Genomic DNA, 25,114 nt, shown 5'->3' on the forward strand with positions numbered 1-25,114 from the left:
GGATGGATGGATGGATAACATAAAAGAAATACTAAACCATAATGGAGTTACCAGGTTGCTAGAATAGGTAAAACAATCATTTGCCCAGAGGCACTATTGATCCAGCACCAAGGAGAGCCCCTTACATTTTAACTTTGTCACACCAGCACAAGTGTGTATCTCAGCTTTTACATTCAGCTTGTACACTACCAGTCCTTCATTCCTCTGTTGCTCTCCATTGTACTGAAACTCACCCCATCAATCTTTATGTACTTCCTTCCTTTTTAATACCTCTCCCCAACATTTTTTTATTGTATAAATTACACATAATGTCACATTGTGACCATTTTAAATTGTGTATTTCAGTGACATTAACTATTCTAATAATGTTTTATAACCATCATGGCCATCCATCTCCCACCTTTCCTCAGCCCCTGGTAAATGCCATTCTACTTGTCTCTCTTCCCTACTTTTTATGTAACCTGCTCATGATCTAGGGATGGCTCACCCATACCATAAATATGACCCTTAGGAACTTGTACTTACATAAATGTAACTTCTTGGGCCCTTTTAAAGATGGACTGAAACAAAAACTCAAGAGGGGAACCCATAAAAAAAATCTGCATTTAAAACTCTCCTCTGAGTAATTCTAATGTCCAGTACAGTGAGAACCATTGATCTAGTGATTTAAAATGTGAAAAGGTGCTTTTTAATTCTTGCGTCAAACTGTAAAATCATAATCCCTATTTAATTCCTGGATACTTTCATCACTCCAAAAATAAGTCCCTTTCTCACTGGTAATTACTCACTCCCTACTCCAGTCCCTGGCAACTACAACCTCATTAATCAAACTATCCTTTAAAATCCTGGTTAAAGGTCTCTTCTATAAAAGATTTCCCAACACCAAGAACAACATCGCCAAGCACCCATCAGCTGTTCAGTGTCACCAGGAAAGCCCAGTGGGTTCTTTCCTCAGCTTAACATAGACGTGGAAAGCCAGGAACCAGTTGGAGACAGAGAAGTTTATCTGAGAAGTGTTCAGGTGAATGGGGAGAGGAAGGGAAAACCACCTCCCGAGAGAGAGAGAGAGAGAGAGAGAGAGAGAGAGAGAGAGAGAGAAAGAGAGAGACAGGAAGCAGGGTGCCTCTCTGAAGGAAAGAGGGAGCTGCGGGGTTTGAGGAAGGGTCTGTGGCTTTTAAGCCATCTCTGACCCCTCCTTATTGGGCAGGAACCTGCAGGTAAGATGTTCCTCATTGGTGGTCTCTTACCCAGTTAGGAAATGGGTGGACAATCCTTGTGCTGTCCACCTGCAGGCGTGGCCAAGACTTCAGCAGGCCTGGACTGTCTCGTTTAGTGTAATTGGAACATTTTTTATGCTTACCATGGGCCTACTGTTTTCACATACATTACTATTTTGTGTTCACTGATCTCACTACTTGTCTCAGGTAGATATTCTTGTCTCCCATTAGACTTTATTTTTGTTCCCGAAAGGCACATATATTCATGCCTACTGTTCCAGAAGTATGTAAACAATTTTTCTGCTATCGCCCATCATTTGTACACATTTTTTGTCAAGTCCAAACACAATTTTAAATGAAGTAGGTAGTTTTTCTCTATATGTACCTTTGCCTTCTTGGTGGCTGCTAAGATCTGCTCACGGAAACTCCCCTGCGTGACCCGGGGACTGTGCTACGGGCAGTCACCAGAGACAGGCGGAATCCGTCAGCCTCAGCCGAATTGTCTGTGGCCCGTGTTTCTTTTTTTCTTTCTCAGTTTATGTGAAAGGCAGAGTTGCAGAAAGAGAAGGGGAGAGAGAATGAGAGAGAGTGCTTCCATTTGCTGGTTCAAATGGCTGCAATCACCAAGGCTAAGTTTAGCCAGGCAGAAGCAAGAAGCCAGGAGCTCCATGTGGGTCTTAAAAATTTGTGCTAATGCTTTCATTGCCCAAACTGGCCTGGTGTTCTTTTCCAATCATTCTCCTATACTTTGGAGCAGTTGAATAAGTGGTTTTCAGAATGTTCATGGAAAATGCATTTTATAAAAATACTGTGCATGGACTTCAGGGCTTTTTTTTCTTTGAGTTTTATTTATTTGAAAAGCAAAGCAACAAAGAATTCTTTCATCTTCAAATGCCCAGAACAGTTAGGAGCCTGAACTCTGCCTGGGCTCCTCGAGGGGTGACAGGTACCAGCTGTTGTAACCATCCTCTCTGACCTCTCAGGGTGTGCTGTGGCAGAATGCTGGATGGGAAGCAAAGCCTGGACTTGAACCCAGACTCTTAATATGAGGCTGATGGGTGTCCCAAGTTGCAATTAATAAATCATTCCTCATCACAAGGGTTTTTTTTTAATGAAAATAAATGTACTTTTTAATTCTATTTTTTTCAGGAACTCTGAAGTATCCACATATCAAAAAAGTTCCAGGGCCCGGTGCAGTAGGCTAGTGGCTAAAGTTCTTGCCTTGAGCTCCTGGCTTCCAATCGGCGCAGCTCCGGCTGTTACAGCCACTTGGGGAGTGAATCATTGGGTAGATCTTCCTCTCTGTCTCTCCTCCTCTTTGTATACCTGACTTTCCACTAAAAATAAATAAATCTTAAAAAAAAATTCTGCCCCCTGTACAGTGGCTGCAGTATTTCGTTCACATGCCATACAGCAATGTGAACGGTAGGTGGCACTTTGGTGCTGTGACTAAATTCCACATTTGAAGGCAACCAACAGAAAGCTACCCAGCTCTTTTTAGCACTCAGAGGATCAATTCAGCTTGGCCGCCAAAGACATCCTGTAGGTGGTCAAAAACTGATCTTGCCCCTAGCTCCCACCAGTAGGAAGGAGCAGTGTGCAATTTGAGCAGGTGTCAGTGGCCGAATTGGCTGGAGCTGCGCAGATCCATAGCCAGACGCCCAGAGCCTCTTCCGGGTCTCCCACACGGGTTCAGGGTCCCAAAGCTTTGGGCTGTCCTCGACTGCTTTCCCGGGCCACAAGCAGGGAGCTGGACGGGAAGTGAGACCGCTGGGATTAGAACCGGCGCCCATATGGGATCCTGGAGTGTGCAAGGCGAGTTTAACCGCTACGCTACTGTGCTGGGCCCAGAAGAAACATTTTTTAAAAACAAAACAAAACAAAACAAAAAACAGGATGTGGTCTTAAAATTGAAAGCGTTGTCTCTGTCTGACTTGTAAGACTCAGACTTAACGATCAGTTTGTAACGTGGGTACAGGGTCATCATTCTACCGATTTCCAAAGCGCTGCTGCAGCAGAAGCCAGAAAGCCAGCTGTGTGAAAGCTGCAGGTTACCCTTAGATCCGAGGAGTTAGGACGGGTTTCCAAGCCTTCCCCGCGACGTCCAGGGCGCACGTGATAAACGAGCAGACAGAGAGCCACGCGGCAGGACGAGCCTGCCACAGTTACATCCAGCCTGACGCTGCTGGGCGGACAGGGCTTCCAAAAAACCCCGTCCAATCTGCAGGATTTGAACGCGACGCTGAGCAGCAGGTGTCCGTGCTGGAGTCAGAACTCCGCCCCCAGCCCAGCCACTCTGCGGGCGCTGTCTCTTTAACACGCAATAGAACTCCGATGGCATCGATCGCAGCCTCCCACCGCCCCTGCCTCCGGCCCCCCGCGTCCCCGCCGCCGTTTCGGGGTGTCCGGCCGAGAGGGGCGGGGGGCGCTGGTCAGCCGCGGCCTCGCTGGACAGGCGCGCTGGCCCCCGGCGCACCCCGCCGCCGCCTCCCCGGGGCTCGGCTGGTCACGCCTGGGCCGTCGCTGTCGGAGTGACCGGGAGGCGCCCGTGCTCGGGGCCCAGGGTTCCGTGCGCCTCGCGGTCCCCCCCTGCCCCGCGGTCCCCCAGCCCCGCGGTCCCCCCGCTCCGCGGTGCCCCCCGCCCCGCGGTCCCCCTGCCCCGCGGCCCGGCTTCCCCTTGCCCCGCGGTCCCCCCGCCCCGCGGCCCGGCTTCCCCCGGCCGCTGCCCGCCGCCCGCCGCCCGCCGCCCGCCGCCCGCCGCCCGCCGCCCGCCGCTGCCCCATGGCGGCCTCGCCGGTGAGGAGGGGTCCGCGGCCTGAGCCGGCGGGGACCGAGGGAGGTGTCAGCCCCCGGGTCCCGAGCCGCCGCCCCTCGCCCCTGGGACCCCGCCGACGGCCTGCCTCACCGTCACCCCCGGAGTTTGGGGCGCTTTATTTACGTTGTTTGTTAGGGCGGCCCCCGCCGGGAACGTACCTTTCCCGCCCGCGCCCGGGGGTTTCGGGGTGTCCCGCTGCGGGATGCTGGGCCCCGGGGTGGCGGCTGCGGGGAGCCCCAGGGCTGGGGAGGGCCGCCCCGCGCTGACGGAGACCGAACCCCTTTCCTTCCCAGGAGGACCCCGCCCTGGAGCGCTACTTTAAAGGGCACAAAGCGGCCGTCACTTCGGTGGACTTCAGCCCACAGGGCAAACAGCTGGGTAAGTGCCCCCCGCCGGCCCTGCGCCCACCCGAGTGGGTCACCCCGAGCCGGTCACTCTGCGCCCACCTTGAGCTGCTCACCCCGAGCCGGTCACCGCGCGCCGCCGGCCCTGCGCCCACCCGAGCGGGTCACCCCAAGCCGGTCACTCTGCGTCGCCTACCCCGCGCCAGTCACCCCGCGCCCACCCTGAGCCGGTCACCGCGCGCCGCCGGCCCTGCGCCCACCCAAGCGGGTCACCCCGAGCCGGTCACCCCGCGCCTGTCACCCTGCGCCGGTCATCCCGCGCCGCCGGCCCTGCGCCCACCCCGAGCTGGTCACCCCGAGCCGGTCATCCCGCGCTGGTCACCCTGCACCCACCCGAGCCGGTCACCCCGAGCCGGTCACTCTGCGTCGCCCACCCCGAGCCGGTCACCCCGAGCCGGTCACTCTGCGTCGCCCACCCCGAGCCGGTCACCCCAGCCGATCACCCCGCGCCCACCCCGGCCGGCCCGAGCTGCTCGCCCAGCGGCCAGCAGGAGGCGCGCGTGGGCAAGGGGCGGGGTTTGCGCTCGGCCCGCGGAGGAGGAGGCGGCCCCGGGGTGTGGGCTGGAGAGTTTGTGGAAAGTTCTGAGGCGAGCAGGAGGAAGTGGGCGTCGAGGCGTCCCAGGGGTCGCCGGGCGCCTCCGCGGAGCCCCGGGGGCGAGCCGTAGGGTCCGAGCGGGCGGGCGGGCGGCCGCATGAGGGCCGGGAGCTGCACCTGCGGCGGGAGCTGAGCGGCCCTTCCGCCCGGCGAGGGGGGCGAGGTGGCCGCGGCTGCTCCCCGGGCCATGAGGATCCGGATGGCCGTGAGGTGGACCTGGGCCGGCAAGAGCTGCCTGCTGCTGGCGCTGCTCACGGCGGCCTACCTGCTCGTGGAGCTCTCGGTGTCGGTGTCGCAGTCGTCGGCCGGGCGCCGGCGGGGCCGCCGAGGGGCAGGCGGCCCGACGGCCGGCGGCTGGGAGGGACGGCGGCCGGGAGGAGGATCTGTCCCGGCCGCTGTACGAGAAGCCCCCCGCCGACCCGCAGGCGCTGGGCGAGTGGGGCCGGGCCGGCAGGCTGCAGCTGAGCGAGGGAGAACGGAAGCAGCAAGAAGAACTCATCGAGAGATACGCCATCAATATTTACCTCAGTGACAGGATCTCCCTGCACCGCCACATCGAGGATAAACGCATGTACGAGTGTAAATCCAAGAAGTTCGACTACAGGAGCCTTCCCACCACCTCGGTCATCATCGCCTTCTACAACGAAGCCTGGTCCACCTTGCTCCGCACCATCCACAGTGTTCTCGAAACTTCGCCCGCAGTCCTCCTGAAGGAGATCATCCTGGTGGACGACTTGAGCGACAGAGTTTATCTGAAGGCACAGCTGGAATCGTACGTCAGCAATCTGGAGAGAGTGCGCCTGATTAGGACCAGAAAGCGCGAGGGGCTGGTGAGGGCCCGCCTCATCGGGGCCACCTTTGCCACGGGCGACGTCCTCACCTTCCTGGACTGCCACTGTGAGTGTAATTCCGGGTGGCTGGAGCCCCTCTTGGAAAGGATCGGGGAAGATGAGACGGCCATTGTCTGCCCTGTGATCGACACCATTGATTGGAATACGTTTGAATTCTATATGCAGACGGGCGAGCCCATGATCGGTGGCTTTGACTGGCGCCTGACGTTCCAGTGGCAGTCTGTCCCCAAACAGGAGAGGGAGAGGCGCAGGTCGAGAACTGACCCCATCCGGTCTCCCACCATGGCCGGGGGGCTGTTTGCTGTGAGCAAGAAGTATTTCCAGTACCTAGGAACCTACGACACTGGAATGGAGGTGTGGGGCGGTGAGAACCTGGAGCTGTCTTTCAGGGTGTGGCAGTGCGGTGGGAAACTGGAGATCCACCCGTGTTCTCACGTGGGCCACGTGTTCCCCAAGCGGGCACCTTACGCCCGCCCCAACTTCCTGCAGAACACGGCTCGGGCAGCCGAAGTGTGGATGGACGGGTACAAGGAGCACTTCTACAACCGAAACCCTCCGGCCAGAAAGGAAGATTACGGGGACATCTCCGACCGAAAATTACTCCGGGAGCGCCTGAAATGCAAGAGCTTCGACTGGTATCTGAAGAACGTGTTTTCCAATTTACACGTTCCGGAGGACCGGCCCGGCTGGCACGGGGCTATCCGTAGCAAGGGCATCTCTTCGGAGTGCCTAGATTACAATTCCCCGGATAACAATCCCACGGGGGCTAACCTTTCGCTCTTTGGGTGCCATGGCCAAGGAGGGAACCAATTCTTCGAATACACTTCGAACAAAGAGATAAGGTTTAATTCTGTGACGGAGTTGTGTGCGGTGGTTCCTGAGAAAAAAGATAACGTAGGAATGCAAAATTGCCCAAAAGATGGGTTCCCTATTCCAAAAAACATTATTTGGCATTTTCAAGAAGACGGGACCATTTTCCACCCACACTCGGGCCTGTGCCTGAGTGCGTACCGGACACCCGAGGGCCGCCCTGACGTGCGCATGAGAGCTTGCGATGCTTTAGATCCAAATCAGCTCTGGAGCTTTGAGAAATAAAGGAGTCCAACAGCACTTTCCCTTGTGAGCTGAGCATGGCTTCCGGAAAGCCGGGGAGCGTTGAGAGCCTTAGTGAAGATTGTCTTTTATCCAAAGTCACCCAGTGGCCATCTGGAGAGCGCCGTGTAGCTGTGGTGTGTTTTGGTGTATGCCACTGAAACCCTTGCATAGAGTGCTGCTGTTTAATATTTCAAAGTGCCTTATGGGGGTGTTCTATTTAGGCGTTTTGTTAGTATGTTCTCTTACTTCTTAAAGAAGTCAACTGTGAATTGAGATATATGACAGTTAAGTGCCAGACTTAATATTACAGAATGTAAAAGTCCAAATCAAATGAGATATGGTTTATATTCATGGGTAAACTCACTGCACTTTTTTTTTGAAGCAAAGTGCCCAAATGTGCAGTTTAAACTATTCTATTTTGATGACATAGGATTTGAGTTTCTTTTAGCCAGCACATTAAATTTTTTATTTATTTTTAAATCTTATTTTCCTTTAATTAGGTAGAAAGTAAAAAAAGAAAAAAAAAAACAAAACAAAACACAAAAAACCAAAAAAATCAGGTTCTTAAGGTGAAAGGCCTGAATTATTGCTGTGTTTCATTGCAGGAGGGCATTGGTTTGAATGTGAGTTTGGAGTTCTTTTTCACATACAGATGTCTCTGAAGAACTACCCACATCTGAATGAAGTTGGGGAAGACATAACATTCCCGCCTTTGTCAACTTGAGCTGTTTTACTTACCTGGTCTTACTGACGTACATGGATACCTCAGGGTGCTTTGTAAGCAGTCCTGCTTGCTTTGTGTGTAGGGCATTTCCGTTTGCACTTCCTTAAGTTATGAATATCCTAGCCGGGGACTCACCGGAACTCAGTGCCTCCCTTTGTTAATGCTTAATCAATTTAAGTCAGCACAGTTGAGGCTTCACTGAAATGTGTGAAACTGAAAGTGGGCCACATACTACAAAGGCTATGAAACTCCCAGGAGTTCTTGCTGATCAAGAAATGTCAGGATTGATCTCAAGAATGCCAGGGGGAAAGTCAGCCTTGGTAGTGGGGAACCCGCTTTCAGGCTTGCTTTTAGCACTTCCCAGCCTGGCGAGTGAATGAAAGACTAAATGGGTAGCTAGGTCAGCCAAGGAATGCAGCTTGGGCTGTCATTGGAAATGCTTGGGCCACAGCTTCCTTATCGTGAAATGTGGGTGCTGGGTTAGATCTGGGAGGTCCTTCCCAGCTCTGGAGGGGGATCACCTCCACGCACTGGGTGGTCTTCCCTGCACTTTCTGTGGCAGGTGCTGTTGAGCAGCTCAGCAGCGTGTTTCAACAGTGGTAAATCTGGAAAAGAGAAGTGGTTGGAAAGTTCAGTGAGCTGACCTCACCTCACATGTTATTTCTATGGGTGGAAAGTATTTTATTCACAGTGCTTTCATTTTGACAGTTGTTGAGCCAACTTTTACTTCAAAATGTTGAACTCTACAAGTAATCTTTTGACTAAGAATATAAATATTTTCTAAACTCATTAACTTGAGAAGCAAACCTTTGTTAATTTTTTAAGCTAGTATAATACCAATGTTTTAATCCAGAAATGAGAGGGTTATAATAAAATCTCAATTTTTGGTTTAGATTTATGAAAAATACATGTTCAAAGGAAATAAATCTGTTAGTCATAAGAAAAGCTATTTACATGTTGATTTGATGAGTAAGAACTTTACAAAACTCTGAATTTAATGGCTTAGGATTACCATTCACAATATAAAGTTGCTATATAATCTTAAATATTTTGCTTCTTGAAATGAAAAGCTGTTGATGGTTTCTACAAGTTGTTCAGCAGCCTTAAAGTTTATCAAACAATAATCCAGATTCCATGTGTACTCTTTTTTTGACTCCTGGATTTAATTTTTTAAAGAATTAATAATCTGTGAATTTTTCTAGGGATATCTTCCTTACCTATCTTTTCCTCTTGGCTACTCTACTTTAAAATTTGTCTCATTTCTATTGACACATGGTTTTTCTGTTTCAATCAATTTTTTGAAGTCCTTCCTAGCCCTGTGTCATATGGGAGAAGTAAAACTGTTCTAGAAATACTTACTGGAAATACTCTTGTTTTTATATCATGACAGTTCCCAAAAGGGAAGCGAGGCTTTTAAAACTCCTTAATTCTTGATCTGCCGTTTGTCCTGTCTTGGTGAGTATGCGTCAGCAGTCTTCTTGAAAGAAGTTTTGGGCTGCTGCTTTACTTATCCATAATTTAGAATGGTGAGGTTGCTGATATCTCACAGCCATGTTCCTAACACAGAGGCTGTCTTGACATTTTTATTGGAACATAGGCACATTAATTTCTAGAGATAACTGTAATTCTATAAAATATATTTTGAGTCCTTCCAATATTTTTTGTACCAAAGCTCTCTTTTGCTATAGACAATTAAGAGTTGACCATTTAAGTTAGTTTACATTCTTACTCACAGTTTCAGGAAAATATTTCTTGGGGACAGGAGTTTCTCAATTTTAAATATCCACTATGTTGTATAGTACTCAGTCAAGTCTATAAGTAGACTGAACAAATAGGCATTTTTCATAGTCAATGTTTAAAAACATAATCCAGTCACCAGAAGGATCTCTGTAACTCAAAGTAACTTATTTGTAAAAGAAAGTTTGTTTGTTCAACAGTAGGTGCCCGCATATTCACAAAATGTAAATCAGGCTTTTCTCGATTGAAGACAGGAATTGTTTTTAGATTTTATAGTCTTACTTGATTAAGATCTTGATTTTCATTAATAAAATTTTTAGTTTTTACTTGTTCTTTTGAATTACTGTTTTAAGAAAATATCTGAAATAAGCACAAAGAATGTTGAAGTTCATATCTCTTTGAATGATGAATTTTTTTCTGTGTAATGAGCAGTTTCTATCTTTTTTCCTTTTGTTAATGGTATTTGTAATGTTGATTAAGAATGTAAAATAAAATGTCTGCTGAATTAGTTTTACAAATGGTTTCTGCTTATTTTGGCCTAGGAGAACACTGCTTCTGTGCACACATACATGACATTACTAGGAGGCTAAAGGACAGAATGCTTTTGTGCTTCTGATTATTTTACTTGGTTGAAAATACAGTCAAATATAAAAAAGTCGATTCCCATATTATCGTGCAAGCTGTCATCAATGACTGAATATTCCGAAGTGCCATTTGTACTGTTTGCACTGTTCATTGACTACTCAGGGACAACCTGGAGGTGACCAGGGGATCTCTGAGCCCCACTGTGGCTATACTATAAAAGAAGGATCAGCTGAGCCCTTCGTCACATTAGTACCAATTTCAAAACCCTGGGCCAGGAAGAAACGTGTCCTGTAAGCCACCCGGTGCTGTACTTGGTCTGTGACTCCTGACTGGCCAGTTCACTGCACCCTCCTGCCTTTTCCTGGAGAGTTGCCCTGCCCGGGAGTGGCTGTTTCAAGGGCTGTTTTCATCAGACGCCTCTTAGCCACATTCAGGATTTGAAAAGAAAGCTAAACATATTCTTACTTACCTCCTATTTTGTGTATACTTTTAAGCTACCAAAAAATAGGCACTTTCTTACAAAATGACCTGAGATCATGTCCAGATCCCCTCATCTTTCTGCTTCAGCTTTATAAAAGTAAAGTGACTGGAGAGTCCCGAGTGACAGTATGTTGGGAGTTGCCGGGACAGGGGCCTGTCGGAGTGGGAGAAACACGCGCTGTACTTAGGGACAATGGGTCAGGTGAAAGGGTGAGTTACATACTTTGTAAGGATAACTTTTATAATAAATGAAATTAGCAACCATGAATTATTGTTTCCAGTCTGGAGGGAGTGGGGGAGGTGTCCAGCAATTGCAACTGGCAGAGGGAAGGTCGCAGAGAGAGTGGCTGGAGTTTTTCCATGTGAATCTGAAGAAATGAGAGTGAGTCAAGGAAATGAATGCATAGAAGTGGTGTTACACATTGGATGAGAAGGTGTCATAGCTGGAGAGTGAAAGGGAGATGTTGAGAGCCTCAGTGGAGAGTTGTTGATGAAATTGAATCGACTGAGTGATAAGGAGAGATCCCCGCTGCTACTCCGGGTCTGAAATATTACCAAGCACCTAGGTCTTTGCTTCCTGAGCCTTCACACCTCCACTTAAAATGCCTCTGATCACTCTATGGAAATAAAGTATTCCACCCACACAAAAAAATCTTCTGACTTCTTGCTTTCTTTCATGCCTGAGACACAATTTAAAGTGGTATATTTGCCTGCAAAGGATGTGTTTCCATGCTTCTACACTTGAATTTAAGTTCCGCATTTAGAGATTTTGTTGCTTTTCTTAGGTCCTTTCACCCTCCTGTATTTGCCACAGTGTCTCAGGTGCTGTTGTTGTCGGGGAGGGTCACATATCTATTAGAAGAAGTAATGATGACAGTAGGGATAGGATATAGAGGAAGACTGACCTGAACTAAGTAGGGTCTAAACCACAAAATAATTGCCTGAAAGGGTTTGGGAAACTTGACTTCTGCAGCAGAGACTGGGATTGAGTGGTTGGAGAGGAGGGACTCTGAAAGGAGCATGTGAATATATGGACGATTATCCAGTGGCTATCCCTCTAGCTGAGTGGTAGCTTTGGTGAAGGAGGGGCAGCTGTAAGGTGGGGGTTTCCTAAGCAGTAACAGTTTGCAGCTGATGAATGTCCGCAGATGTTCACGGCTTAAACAGTTTGGTCATAACCGTAGGAAACAGAACGGGAAACATGGTGGAGCTCTTTGATAGGCTCTGTAGAGGTGTGTGTGTTCCTTCCCTCCCTTGCTCTCTTCTTCTCTTCCTCCTCACTCTCTCCCTCTCTCCCTCTCTCCCTCTCTCCCTCTCTCCCTCTCTCCCTCTCTCCCTCCCTCCCTCCCTCCCTCTCTGCTTTGCTTTCTACTGTTTATTTTTATTTATTTGAAAGTCAGCTATATATATAGAGACAGAGATCTTCCACCTGCTGGTTCACTCACCAAATGATGGCCACAGCTGGGGCTGGGTCAGGCTGAAGCCAGGAGCTTCATCTGGGTGGGCAGGGACCCAAGCACTTGGGACACGCTTCACCGTTTTCCCAGGTGCACTAGTAGGGAACTGGATTAGAAGTAAAACAGCCAGGATGCCAACCAGTCCTCAGATGCAGACAGCAGCTTTATGTGCTATGCCCTGAGGTCTAAGTTCTTGGTATCATACAGTTGGAGCTGGGCTGTGATAAGAAGGGAGAAGGAAAACAAAACTGTAGCCTATGAATTGTTATTCCTTTTTATAGATGCAGAAACGAAGTTCAGTAACTTTCCCCAAATTGTATACTCTTAAGCAGTTGAGCCGAGTTGGGAGTCTGATCCTGAAAATGGATAGCAAGCCACATAGTAGCTTCTTTGAGCATCTCTTACTATAGCTTACAAATTCACTCGCAGGTACTAAAGTAATTTATTGTACACAGAGACGTCAGTGTTTTTTTCAGTGTATATCAGAGTTGAAAACCCTGTCAAAAATTCGTGGTCTTGAGCCTTATGCCAAAGAATATGACCAGAAATGCTCTTGCTTAACAAGGTCTGCATAGTTCTAATAAAAATAAAAATCCTTAAATACCCTGTACATTACGAAGCACATGGGCTCATTGGTTAAGAGTTGAGGCTGCTGAGCATGCTAGAACTTGGTTAAAAATCAGGCTCTTATCTGCATGACTTTGGTAAGTTGCTTAACTTCGCCAAGCCCAATTTTCTCATCTGTGAACTAAGGATAATGGTATTTACCTGCATTGTTTTGAAAATTAAATAGAATACTTAAAAAGTATTTAAAATTACTCGGCTCTTAGTAATGACTTCTGTTGTTATTGTCAGACCTCAAAGGCAAGTAGAGTTTAATTCAGTTTCTCCTGATTGTCTTGAGTAAAGATGAGTTTTTAAAGCACTCATAGCTCTTTTAGACTGTTTTTTTTTTAAGATTTTAAGAAAAAAATGATATTCCATCTGCTGGTTCGCTCTCCAAGTGCCCACAGTGGTCGGCACTGAGCAGCTGGGACATGAACTAGTGCTTATATAGGATTCTGGTGCATGCAAGGGGAGGATTCAGCTATTAGGCTATTGTGTTGGGCCCTGGACTTTTCTTAGATGGCAGGCTAATATTCCTTTATATCAGCTGGAAAGAAAACTTGCTTGGTTATTCCTTCATTTTGGGCAGAGGAATTTGAAGTTAGTACCAGCACAGACTATAGCATTATATAGTGCTTGGATAGGATGAGCTAATCCTGACCCTCTTGAATGAAATATTGGATTTTTTCTAGTGCAGGTTAAAACCTTGTGTTTTTATTGTGCATTTAGGTATATATATATATATATATATATATATAAAATTTAGGCATATATATATATATATATATATGCCTTGGGATTAAAGTTTAGTTTTCTTAAAAATATTCAGCATTCATTCTCACAGATAGCTTTAGATTTCTTTGTATTTTGCTGAAGAAAACAGGGTAGTGTTTCCTTTGTGTAAACCTGAAAATGACATGAAAAGTACAAAATCCTGGTGCTAAACTAGAAAGCCAAGAATAATCCCGTTATTGATTTTTTCTTAGTAAGGCATAACGGGGGTAGAAAACATGCAAAATGATATCTGAAATAATTGAAACATTCAAAAAATTTTTAGTGAGGATAGTTTGCATTATTAGGAATCTCTTGAGTATGGAATGGAAGGTCTGAAAAGGGAAATAATAAAGGTATATGGAGTTCTCTGCTGTATTGTGAACATAGACCCAGTTAGCATGGGATCCTGGCTGAGTTAGCGAGACCGGCCTCAGGAGGCCTGGCCTGTGACCCACAGGGCTCTGTGGAGCTTGTGCTTGCAGTGAGACATTCTTTGGTTGAGGACCAAGTACCCATGTGATGGGCGAGATTATGAGTCTCCTGTGGGCTGGGGGGTATGTTTCCTTGTGCTGATCTGAGAATTGGATGGTGGATTTTAGAGACCAGAGTGCTGTTTGTCACCATATATCTAGGTGTGGCCAAGAGGAGAAATCTCTCGGAACACCCTATGTGTTTAAAGCATCAGAAAGGTCATGTAGGAGTCAGTCCTACCCTTGAACTAAAGGGCATGCCCTTGGATAGATTTCAAACTAAAGAAAACCTGCCTTAACAGATCATGATGAAGTGTGACAAGACCAAAAAAGGAGCCATTGCCAAAATCATGTCCCAGAAAAATTCTGAATCCTGAACTTCTGCTTGTGGGATTGCTGGGTGCGATGGTGTCAGTGATTCAGAAACTACTAATAGTCTGTTCCAGGTTAGAGCAAACACATGTTGAGCATGGTGAAAGCCATGTTTCTTACGGTGGGAGAAGATTTACAAACATGGATGACAATGATGTGCTTTGTGGGCAAGCTTTGTGGTGTAGTGTGATAAGCTGCCTCTTTGCGTGTTGTCATATCAGAGTGCTGGCTCAAGTCCCTTTTATTCCACCTCATTAAAAATTTTTTTCTAAGAAAGATTTATTTATTTTTTATTGGAAAGGCAGATCAAATTTATGGAAACAAGGAGAGACAGAAAGATCTTTTATCTGCTAGTTCACTAAGTGGCTATAAACGGCCAGAGCTGAGCTGATCTGAAACCAGAAGCCAGGAGTTTCTTCTGGGTCTCCCACGTGAGTACAGGGGCCCAGGGCTTTGGGCCTTCCTCCACTGCTTTCCCAGGCCATAGGCAGGGAGCAGGATGGGAAGTGGAGCAACCAGGACACAAACCAGCACCCATATGGGATGCCAGTGCATGCAAGAAGAGGATTTAGTCATTAAGGGATTGTATCATCCCCTTCCCATTTTCTAAAACATTTAAAAATTTTTTAAAGGTTTATTTTATTTCTTTGACAGATAGTTTCAAGGTGGGGGAGAATGGGGACGGAGCTTCCATTTCCTGGTTTACTCCCCAGATGATCTTGATGATGGGTCCCTTTTTTTTTTTTTTAGAGATTTATTTTTATTATTTTTTTATTGGAAAGGCGGATATACAGAGAGGAGAGACAGAGAGGAAGATCTTCCGTCCGATGATTCACTCCCTAAGTGAGCGCAATGGCCGATGCTATGCCGATCCGAAGCCAGGAGCCTCTTCCGGGTCTCCCACGCGGGTGGAGGGTCCCAAAGCTTTGGGCCGTCCTCGACTGCTTTCCCGGGCTACAGGCAGGGAGCTGGAAGGGAAGTGTGGCTGCTGGGATAGAAACGGCGCCCATATGGGATCCCAGGCGTGCAAGGCGAGGACCTTAACCACTTGCGCCACCGCGCCGGGTCCGATGATGGGTCCCTTTTACCCATGTAGGTAACAGGGTGGAATTTTTCTTGGCTTCAGCCTGGTCCAGACCTCATTGCTGAATGCATTTGGGGAGTGAACCTGTAGCAAATCTCCAATTCTCTTCCCTCCTTCTCTCCTTCCCCCATCTCTCTATATATCTTTATCTGTCATTCTGCTTTTCAAATAAATAGGTAAATCTTAAAAAGGAACATAGTCTGTGGATTTACACCTCATGTTTTCTAATGTCTAGATCTGTATCTACATAGAGATAAATACAGCTTTCTAGAGCTCATTTCTTAATTCAACACACTGAAATTTCTATTTATTTCTTACTTGTTAGTTGTTTGCTGACATAACCACTTAGAAAACACAGGAACCACATCTTGGTTTCCAAATACTATTCTATATTAATACTAATGCAGAGTTTCTTGGGGGGAAAAAGCCAGTTTTATTTCACAGGCAGGAAAAGTACAACCTTATGGTACCTTGTGATCCTAAAAGGTGAAAAAATACTCTTAGATTGATAGACATATCAGAAAGACACAGAGGCTAACTTAAGGGCTCTCACTAGCCATATCTGGAATAATTTGAATTAAAATAGCTGATAGTTATGAATTGTAACCTTTTAAATGAAATAACCTGTTAGTTCACAGATTAATCTGCCAGTGTTATAAACAAATGAATGAATAAGATAAATGGGGAAGAATGTTTCTTTCTCATATAATTACAAATAAGTAGTTCAACATTAATAAATTGTAGAAAGTGGTAGATTGAAAGATTGTCAAAGAATGTAAAATTAGCATATAATAGTTTTGATGAAGAAGATATTTAAATAATGTTAAAGTATTTATTTTCACAAGATACTTCATTAGTTACAAAAGGAAAAAAATACTGACTATATAGTAGAGATCACGGAAATAAATTATTAAGTTTACCATCAGTAATATTAGGAGAAAGAGATATTTTATGCCATCTAGCATGTACTGATAAAGATACAGCAAGTGTATGCTGAATTGAAATGTCAGAAAAAAATTGTGGAATATGGTAGTAAAATAACAGATGTGCCTTCTTCCGAAAGTATGAAGATACAAAAAGACAAAGAACAGCCTATCAATTTTACTTACCTATGGGAAACCAGACAGGCTGTGATGAATGAAGCACAGAAGCTAATCTCTTAAACTAACTTGTGTTTTTTCAGTAGGCTTTAAATGATCAAAACAAAGCTTTACTAAAAATAAAGGAGAAAAAAGAATAAGGCAGGTGAGTGTATTCACACAACCTGAAATCCAAAGTTGCTTAAACTCAGTGGGCCGAGCATGATGAGGACAAATGAGCAAAATACTGAGGAGTAGGTGTTCTATGAAAAATCAATGAGAGCAGTCACATGCCTCGCTCAGTACACAAGAAGAGCCTCATGATGATGGCGATGCTGGTCGTTTCTAGGAGGGGGATCTGGGTGGACATGGATTGGAAGGGGAATTCTGTATCAGGTGTATACATTACCAGCTGGAAAGATGAGTAAGAGAATTTAACATGAATAAAAACTGGATATAAAATTCCTGACATAGTAGTTGATTCGGATTCAGTTGGTGAGTGAAGGAGCTTGGATTGACTCAAGAAGTTATTGCTCCTGAAGATGAGACAAATCTTGGGCGCTCTGGTTACTCTGGGGAGCAAGTGTGCTTTTCACTAGCATTTTCCTTGTGTTCACCTCCAGAGAGAAACCCTGGCCTGGTTTAGCATTTCCCAGCAAGGGTTTCTTGAAACAATGGATTGTTGTTACCGAACATAAATAAGTTCCTTTTCAATTGGTATGTTTTACCAGTTAACATTTTCTTTCAACTTCCTTTTTGACTTTTTAATCTCAAAATAAACTAATGGGATAATGATAAGTATAAATGCTGACATTTCAAGTGACGTGGTAATGTTTATATTGGGTGTGTTTCAGTGGAAATATACGAAAGCAAACTCCAGTTGACACAGTACAATATTGACATCACTAGTCAAAGAGATTTTATTACAATGGTATTAGTTTTTGGTGAGGCAGTTCTTTCCTAAGAAAAATACGCTAAGGAGAAGAAAAATTCAGTGTTTTGATAGTTTTTAATGAATACATTCATGGAATCTTTTATATATGTTTACTCTTTTTTTTTTTTTCTGTTTCCCTAAAATGTCAAAGAAAATATACAGTGTACTCTGAGCCACACTGGAACCTGTCTGCTTCTGGTTTGTCATAACTTGTAAGCTTCTGGAATGTTGCCTCCAAATGGGCTGCCCTGTGTTTTAAAACATCTGTTCTTATGCTCTCTCAGGTATTTCTGAGAAGGCCTCATGCTGATGTATATTGTGTATTGTTTTAACGTGGCTACACAGCCAGAAGCTCCAAACTTATACTTTTTGAGGCTGCATTTTATACAAATACACAATCCCAGGCATTATACAAGGAGAATGTGGAGGAAAAACAGAGATATCTGTCCTGGGTTAAAATGCCCTTCCTTTTTCTGTTGACAGAATTTAAAGCCTAAGTTGTCTGTCACCTTGAAGTTGAATTTCCCATTCTTAGCATCTCCCTGTCACCTCCTGACACAATTGTTGCTGCACTGTGATCCTATGATTTCAGTGTGATTATTCTGGCCCACATCATATTGAGTGTTGGGGACTTTGAATCTTAAGTGAGTTAATGAATTGATTTTATATCCTTGTGTTTACTGTTTCAACTGCCTCACTTTCATTCCTCCTTAACTGGGGCCATTGCAGCTTGATTCCCACTGCTTCACTGAATAATTCTTATTGCCAAGCCCACATTTCATCCTCAGTGTGCCAACTTTGAAGGCATTGCACCTATTCAGCTGCACAAAAACTCACCCTTCTTTAAATTTTCTTGTTGCTGTCATGAAATTCTTAAGTTTTTTTTACAAAAGGCCTGCTATCTCTCTCTCTCTCCATATATATATATATATATATATATATGTATCTCTTACTGTACTATATATGCCCTATATATATATATGCCATATATATATACATATACATATATATGGCATACTGTGTAAGGAGTTCTGAAAAAAGCATTTTCAGAAACTGGGTAGTGTTGTGGTGTAGTGGGTAACACTGCCACCTGTGATGCCAGTATTCCCTGGGGCACTGTAGGCACTGGTTTAAGACCTGGCTGCTCCACTTCTGATCCAGCCCCCTGATAATACTTTGGAAAGCAGAGAAAGATGGCCCAAGTGCGTGAGCCACTGCATGCATGTAGGAGACCTGAACGAAGCTCCTGGTTTTGGCCTTTCCCAGCCATCCTGGCTGTTGTGGCCATTTGGGAAGTGAGCCAGTGAATAAAAGGATCTCTGTGGCTACTCCTTTCTCTCTTTCTCCTTTCCCACCTTCTTTTCTCCCTTTCTCCCTCCCTCTCCCTTTTTTCTTCCTCCTTCATTCCTCTCTCCCTTTGTGTGTCTGTGTTGTAATTTTGCCCTTGAAATAAATCGAATCTTTTAGAAAGTAGAATAAAAAGAATTTGATGCAGCTCGCTTTGTGGAATACTTTCTGTCTTCCCATAGGCCATGCTTTCTACACCCTGTCTCCCTACTTCATTTGTGACCTTTTTCTTTCTTATCTGAAAGGTGAGTAATTTTACCTTCTTCACTCACTTGTTAAGTGATCATATCCAGTTTAGGGATCATAAAGTTTATTCGTCTAAGTTATTGCTTTTGTTAGGAAGACCATCACCACTTTGGCAGTAATAGCTATGTTTGAATATTTCCCCTTTGGCAAGCATGATTTACAAGTTATGTAATACTTTCAGCACTTCACCGTACAGACAGAATATCCAGGGCACAGAGAGGTTGGCTCAGGGATGTGTCCAAGGGCCAAGTGGTAAATGACAGCTTGGGTTGGAGCCCAAGAAGTCTGATCCTGTGGCTCATTCTTTCAGCCACCATACTGGACAGGCATAACCTCTCTGGGTCCCACTCCCTCCTTGATCTGTTTGCGAGTCCAATTGGCACTTCATACTTACCAGGCTCGGCTCAAGGAAGTCTTTTTTTTTTTTTTACCATCCTATACTTCACTGCAAACCTCCTTTTCTGCTCTTCTTCATTTTATTAAATGGCACCACAATTCATCGGGGTGCTTAGGTCCCCAGCCCAATGCCTTTGCTCTTTCTCCTGCTCACTTTTAATGCATAGACAAATCCCTTTGTCTGTACCTTTATGGCCGTACCTTTAGCATAAGTATCTTCCCCTTTCATACTGCTTCCAACTTAGTCCAGACCATTGCCTGCTTCTGGGTGAATTTTTGTGGTAATATCCAAATTGACTTTTTTTTTTTTTAACAATTTGTTTATTAGATTTACAAAGGGAAGGGGAGAGAGAGAGACAGACAGAAAGATCTTTTATCTGCTGGCTCACTCCCTAAGTGGCTGCAGCACCAGAACTGAGCCTATCTTAGGCCAGGAGCCCAGAGCCTCTTCCAGGTCACCCATGCTTGTGCAGGGTTCCAAGGCTTTGGGCCATCCTCTACGGCTTTCTCAGGCCACAAACAGAAAGCTGGATAAAAAGTGGAGCAGCTGGAACACGAACCAGTGCCCATATGGGATCCCAGTGCATGCAAGGTGAGGACTTTAGCCAGTGGGCTACCACACTGGGCTCCAGATTGATTTTTGTCTTGAATTCTGAGTTCACTTTATCCCTATCGATCCCAGCTTTCTGCATGCAGCCATCAATACCTCCCCATCTTCCCTGTCTCTCTTTGAGATACCATCCTCCTTAACTTCCAGATAATCTCTCTGCTTACTGATAATTTCTTAGATTAATTTTGCTTCTTCCTAAATTTCATAACATAAATAATTGCACAGTAGGTATACAATACGGTTGTATCACAATTTGTATATACATTTTACTTTGCTGGACGGTAGGGTATCTAGTTGTGGTCTGTTTTGAATTGTTATTTTACATGTGTTGTTAAACGTAAGTGTTTCTGTTAGATGTGCACTTAAGAGTGGAGTTGTTGAGATAAGTATATATTTAGTTTCATTAGTGATTTCAAAACACTTCCAAAGGGGTTAAACCATATTACATATGAGAGTTCTAGTTGTTCCACATCTTCAAAATGTAGTGTTGTTGTCTTTTTGGTTGTAACCACTGTAGTGAATGTGCAATGACATCTCATTGTAGTTATTAATTTTCCTCTTGATAACCAATGGAAATGAAGACCTTTTCATATGTATTGCCTATAAATCTCTTTTATTGAATGTCTTTTGCCTGTGTTCCTGTTGCATGGTATATCTCTTTAATTTATTTATAGGACCCCTGTATAGATTATATATATATACACACACTTCATTTTCTGTTGAGTATATGTATTTAAATACCTTCTTTCCATGCTGGCTTTTTTTTTTCACTATGCTAGTTGTGTCTTTAAACAAACAAAACTTAATTCTACTGTAGCCCAAAGAGTCATTAAAGTCATTCTTTTTTTTTTTCTTTTCTTGTTAACGATTTCTATATCCTATTTAAGCACTCTTTGCCTAGCCCAGGATTATCAAGGTATTTCATATTCCATTTTAAAAGCTTCCTGTTTTACCTGTTATACTTAGATGTATGAATCATATGGAATTAATCTTTGTTTACAAGATACAGAGTAAAAATTAAGACCATCTTTTATGGATATCCAGATTTTGTTTGAAAATACCATCCATTGCCCTCTGTTAGAGTGGCAGTTTTCTTAAGCCTGATCATGACATTCTCTTTACTCAACCTGCTACAATGGTTTTCCATTGCTCTCACAATAGAATATGCACACAGCCTTCAGCATGTCTTGTTGCTTAAGGCTTGCCTCCTTCTTCTCTTCTCACCGTTCTTTTCTCTCCTGTCTGCTGTGGCACATTGTCCTCTCTGCTGTTCCTCAGTCTTCCAAGTGTGCCATTATCTCAAAGGATCATCTAATCACCTGACATCACATTAATGATTAAATAATATATAATGCCCTCTGTATATGTATGTATCTTGATAGATGTCACCTATGCCACTATAATTCTTAGAAAGCTTTTGTGTATCTTTTTTTTATAGCGCAATACATAGAACTTAAGGATCCCCAAGTATCCTGCATGTTAGTATTCCTTGCTTCTCTTGTTCAGTTTACATCAGCTCCAGATCACTGAGCCCCTGATGTAAATATTCAGTAGTTTGGATGAACTGTAGTGAAACACTAACTGTGCTTTTAAAAAAGGAGGGTGACTTTTAAAGATTTATTTTTCTTGGAAAGGCAGATTTACAGAGAGCAGGAAAGACAAAGAGAAGTATCTTTTGTTCACTGGTTCACACTTGGCCGCAATAGCCGGAGCTGAGCTGATCCAAAGCCAAGAGCCAGGAGCTTCTTCTGCTTTCCCATGTGGGTGCAGGGTTCCAAGGCTTTGGGCCATCCTCTACTGCTTTCCCAGGCCACAAGCAAGGAGCTGGGTGGGAAGTGGAGCAGCTGGGATACGAACCAGTGCCCATATGGCATCCTGTCAGTTGCAAGGCGAGAGTTTAGCCTTGCACACACTGGGCCCAGCAAGTGACTTTTAAGATAATCTAATTCAACTATAACGTCATCACTGGATCAATCAAGACAACTGCAGTTATGATTGAAAGAGTAAAGTATTGGATCCATCTATCATGAATTTCCTGAAGATGACAATTGTGCTATGATGTTTAGGAGAATATCTGTAGTCTTCGGACAAACACACGAAGTACTTTTGAATATGTTGTGAACTATTTAGCTGACTTCCAGATAGTTCAAGAAAAAAAAGTTTTGTATGTGTTTGTGTCCATGAGCATGTGTGTGTGTTCATGTACAGATACAGTATTGTGTAAACACAAGAACAAATTATAGAACAAACTGACAAAATATTAACAAGTGGATTTGGTTAAAGGGTATATTAGTGTTGCTCTTTATTATACTAATTTTTTTTATTTCCAAATAAACAGTTTTTAAAAAATCCTCTCAGAAAAAACATTCAGTCCTTGTCAGCAATTTATCTATGGTCACCCAGAGAATTAAAGAACTGAATTTCTATTATCCTTTGCCATTACCACCTTGTACATAAGTAATTATTGAGCCCTGATTATAAACTAGGGCCAGTTGTCCTGATGTGTGGTTATGTAGGATGTGCTTACCTATTAGTTGTGTAGCCTTGAATGTCTTTAAAAAATAGTTTTGCTGTTACCTAGTGGATGCTATAACCTCCAGTTTCTTTATTACCTGAACACCTTGTAATTAGATATACTGCTTATTGTAATGAAACATGCCTGTGTTTGCGTTTTAACAAACGGTGGTTTTATTCTTCTGTTTCCTGATAGCTACTGCCTCTTGGGATACATTTCTCATGCTATGGAATTTCAAGCCACAAGCTAGAGCTTTCAGATATGTGGGTCACAAGGATGTCGTAACCAGCGTGCAGTTTTCTCCCCTCGGAAACTTGTTGGCATCTGCCTCACGGGACAGAACCGTTAGACTCTGGATTCCCGATAAGTAAGAGAAACCACTGAATGCCTGCACACTTGATATGCTTGGGGTTTAGCAATGTGAAGGCAAACTGATGCTTCGCTCTTCCTGGGGGTGCCTCTGCTCCCAAATACCTTCCTGTGCTGTGCTCAGTCTGGGTTCCATGCAAACTACACTGACCTTTTGAAGTCAGGCATCTTCAAGCAATTTTTCCCCTTATTTTTAACTCATAATTATGTCATCTCTTTGACAACTGCTTGTAACCATGGAAATATGCTTGATATGTCTTACATGTTTTTGATTTGTTTTTAAAGATTTTTTTTTTATTTATTTGAAATGCAGAGTTAGAGAGAGAGAGAGAAATAGGGATCTGAGATCTTGCTATCCTCTGGTTTACCCCACAAATGGCTGCAAGAGCTGGGCCAGGCTGAAGCTAGGAACTTCGTTCAGATCTCCCACGTGGGTGCCAGGGCCTGAGATGTTGGACTATCTTCTGCTTTCCCCGGGACTCTAGCAGGGAGCTGGATCAGGAGTGGAGCAGCCTAGACTCGGATCTGTGCCCATATGACATGCCAGCACTGCAGACAGTGACTTAATTCATTATGCCACAGTGTCCTTGTGACTTCACTGTCTTCCAGCTGTGATGGTGGAGGTTTCCAATCCATTTGAAAATCTGATGTAAACTTTAGATCGTCTCCCCCAGAAAAGTACACATTGGCAGGTATAACCGAAAGTTATAGTTTGTCAACCTTCTAATGCCCACTCATGGAGCCTTTAGGGTCCTTTGGAAATCTCTAAAAACCCCTGTGCCATAACTACTCTTTGATTCATGTCACTTATTCTGGGGCTACAGAGTGGTCTTGTTAAAATAGATTTCTGACAAAAGTGTAAATCTTTATGTTTGTGTCACATATTCTGTTAAAAATTTTTAAATCTTTATGAGTTTCAAACCTTAGATGATAGCTCACCTGTTTGAAATAATTATTGAGCTATTGTTCTAAAAAAATTATAACCTTTGAAGCCTGTAAAACATGTGTGAAGATAGATCAGCTGGAAGCACTCCCCCCATAGTCCCAGCAACCAGCTTCAGGTAACTGTATTCTGCCAATCTTGTTTCCCTCCCCTGCTTGTTTTCTTGGAGTGTTTTTGGAAGAAACTCTACATCCCACACCTGGTATCATTTTCTCCTGTAAATGCTTTACAGGAAAGGAATTTGAGCATTTTCCTTGACTCAGTTGAAAATGTGCCCAAATAGGCCCAGGTACCTTCAAATGAAAGAAAGCCATAGGCCAGTCCTCTACCAGTGAACAGGTTTGTCTGCCACCACCTATGGAAACTCTTGCTCAGAAATCTTTTCTTTTTAAATAATTTTTATTTTTGATGAATTTTATGTAGTTGATTAAGGTGATAATGGTCAAGGGTTACAGGAAGGTCGGTGAGACCATTATTTCCACATTTTTTTCTTTCCTTCCTGGATCTGGGGGAAGGGGAGATATAAGGAGAGAAGCCATACTACCGAGCCCACCCCCTTCCCTGGTTCCCGTGCTTGCCAGTATGTATAGCAAACTGGACTAGTCTTTCCCACATCCCATTCGGTTCTCATGCATGTCAATGGACCTTGAAGCCTAGTTCAACCCAGCCAGCCCCACTATCTAGCCCACACACAAGTGCCAGCAGGTTCCACTCTCTATTTGGCCATGCCTGTCCCAGTCCTGGTTCTCATGCTCATCAATTGGAATGGCAACCTGATAGTTAGGTATGCGCTGTTTCCCAACTGGACCCACTCCCAGATCTTGCATTCTCCAGGTGGTCCTGCAGTTTGGCTTGACAGAATTTGCCTCCCATGCCAGCATCTTCAGCTGATGCTGCAGCAAAGCCCATCCAACCCACACCCACTCTGGCTTAGGCATGTACCAGGAAGAACAGTCAACCCAGCCTGGTTTTTCCCTGATCCAGCTCACATAAGGCATAAGGCCAAAAGGTGTTGTAGTCCTGCCTGGCCTAGTCTGCTCCCATCTCAGCTCTCACTCTTACTAGTGGAAGTGGTAGTCTAGCAGGGAAGCCCCACATAACCCTTCTACTGGGTTTGCTTCCTCCCACCCTGGGTCTCACTTGTGCTGGTTGGATGCTGCGGCCTAGTCTGGTATGGTGCTCCTCACCTCAGCATTTGCCAGTGGGTGCTATAGCCTGGCTGGTCCTGGCCCATCCCCAATTACAGTGGGTCCTTGGGCTAGCCCTATTTAATCCACCTCCTGTCCTAGCAGGAACAGTGGCTTTTCCTGATCAGCATTTACTCATTCTGTTTTTTTCTGTTGGGAGTTATAGCCCAGCCAAGCCTGGTCCACACCCAGACACGGCTCACACATGGCTCAGCAGGGGCA

The 25,114-nt window shown here is 44.7% G+C and overlaps 2 protein-coding genes across 3 annotated transcripts in view; both read left to right on the forward strand.

Annotated features, from left to right (window-relative positions):
* Nucleotides 1–4,322: 4,322 nt before the first annotated feature.
* POC1B (POC1 centriolar protein B) overlaps nucleotides 4,323–25,114 on the forward strand; it is a 160,071-nt gene continuing 139,279 nt past the window's right edge. Inside the window, exons 1-2 of one of the 2 annotated variants that reach the window (XM_040981026.1) lie at nucleotides 4,323–4,410; nucleotides 22,589–22,760. In XM_040981026.1, the coding sequence (XP_040836960.1) occupies nucleotides 22,615–22,760 (146 nt within the window). In that variant the 5' untranslated portion in view covers nucleotides 4,323–4,410; nucleotides 22,589–22,614. The remainder of the gene's footprint in view (nucleotides 4,411–22,588; nucleotides 22,761–25,114) is intronic. The other variant, XM_040981007.1, reaches the window with a different exon arrangement.
* LOC121157026 (polypeptide N-acetylgalactosaminyltransferase 4-like) lies at nucleotides 4,976–9,952 on the forward strand. Its single transcript, XM_040980996.1, is given in 2 exon segments — nucleotides 4,976–5,335; nucleotides 5,337–9,952. Coding segments are annotated over 2 exon segments (1,758 nt in total). The 5' UTR covers nucleotides 4,976–5,218; the 3' UTR covers nucleotides 6,978–9,952.

The sequence above is a fragment of the Ochotona curzoniae genome, unplaced genomic scaffold, assembly GCF_017591425.1.
Source record: "Ochotona curzoniae isolate NIBS_2020 unplaced genomic scaffold, NIBS_Ocur_1.0 contig_1014, whole genome shotgun sequence".
Classification (NCBI taxonomy): domain Eukaryota; kingdom Metazoa; phylum Chordata; class Mammalia; order Lagomorpha; family Ochotonidae; genus Ochotona; species Ochotona curzoniae.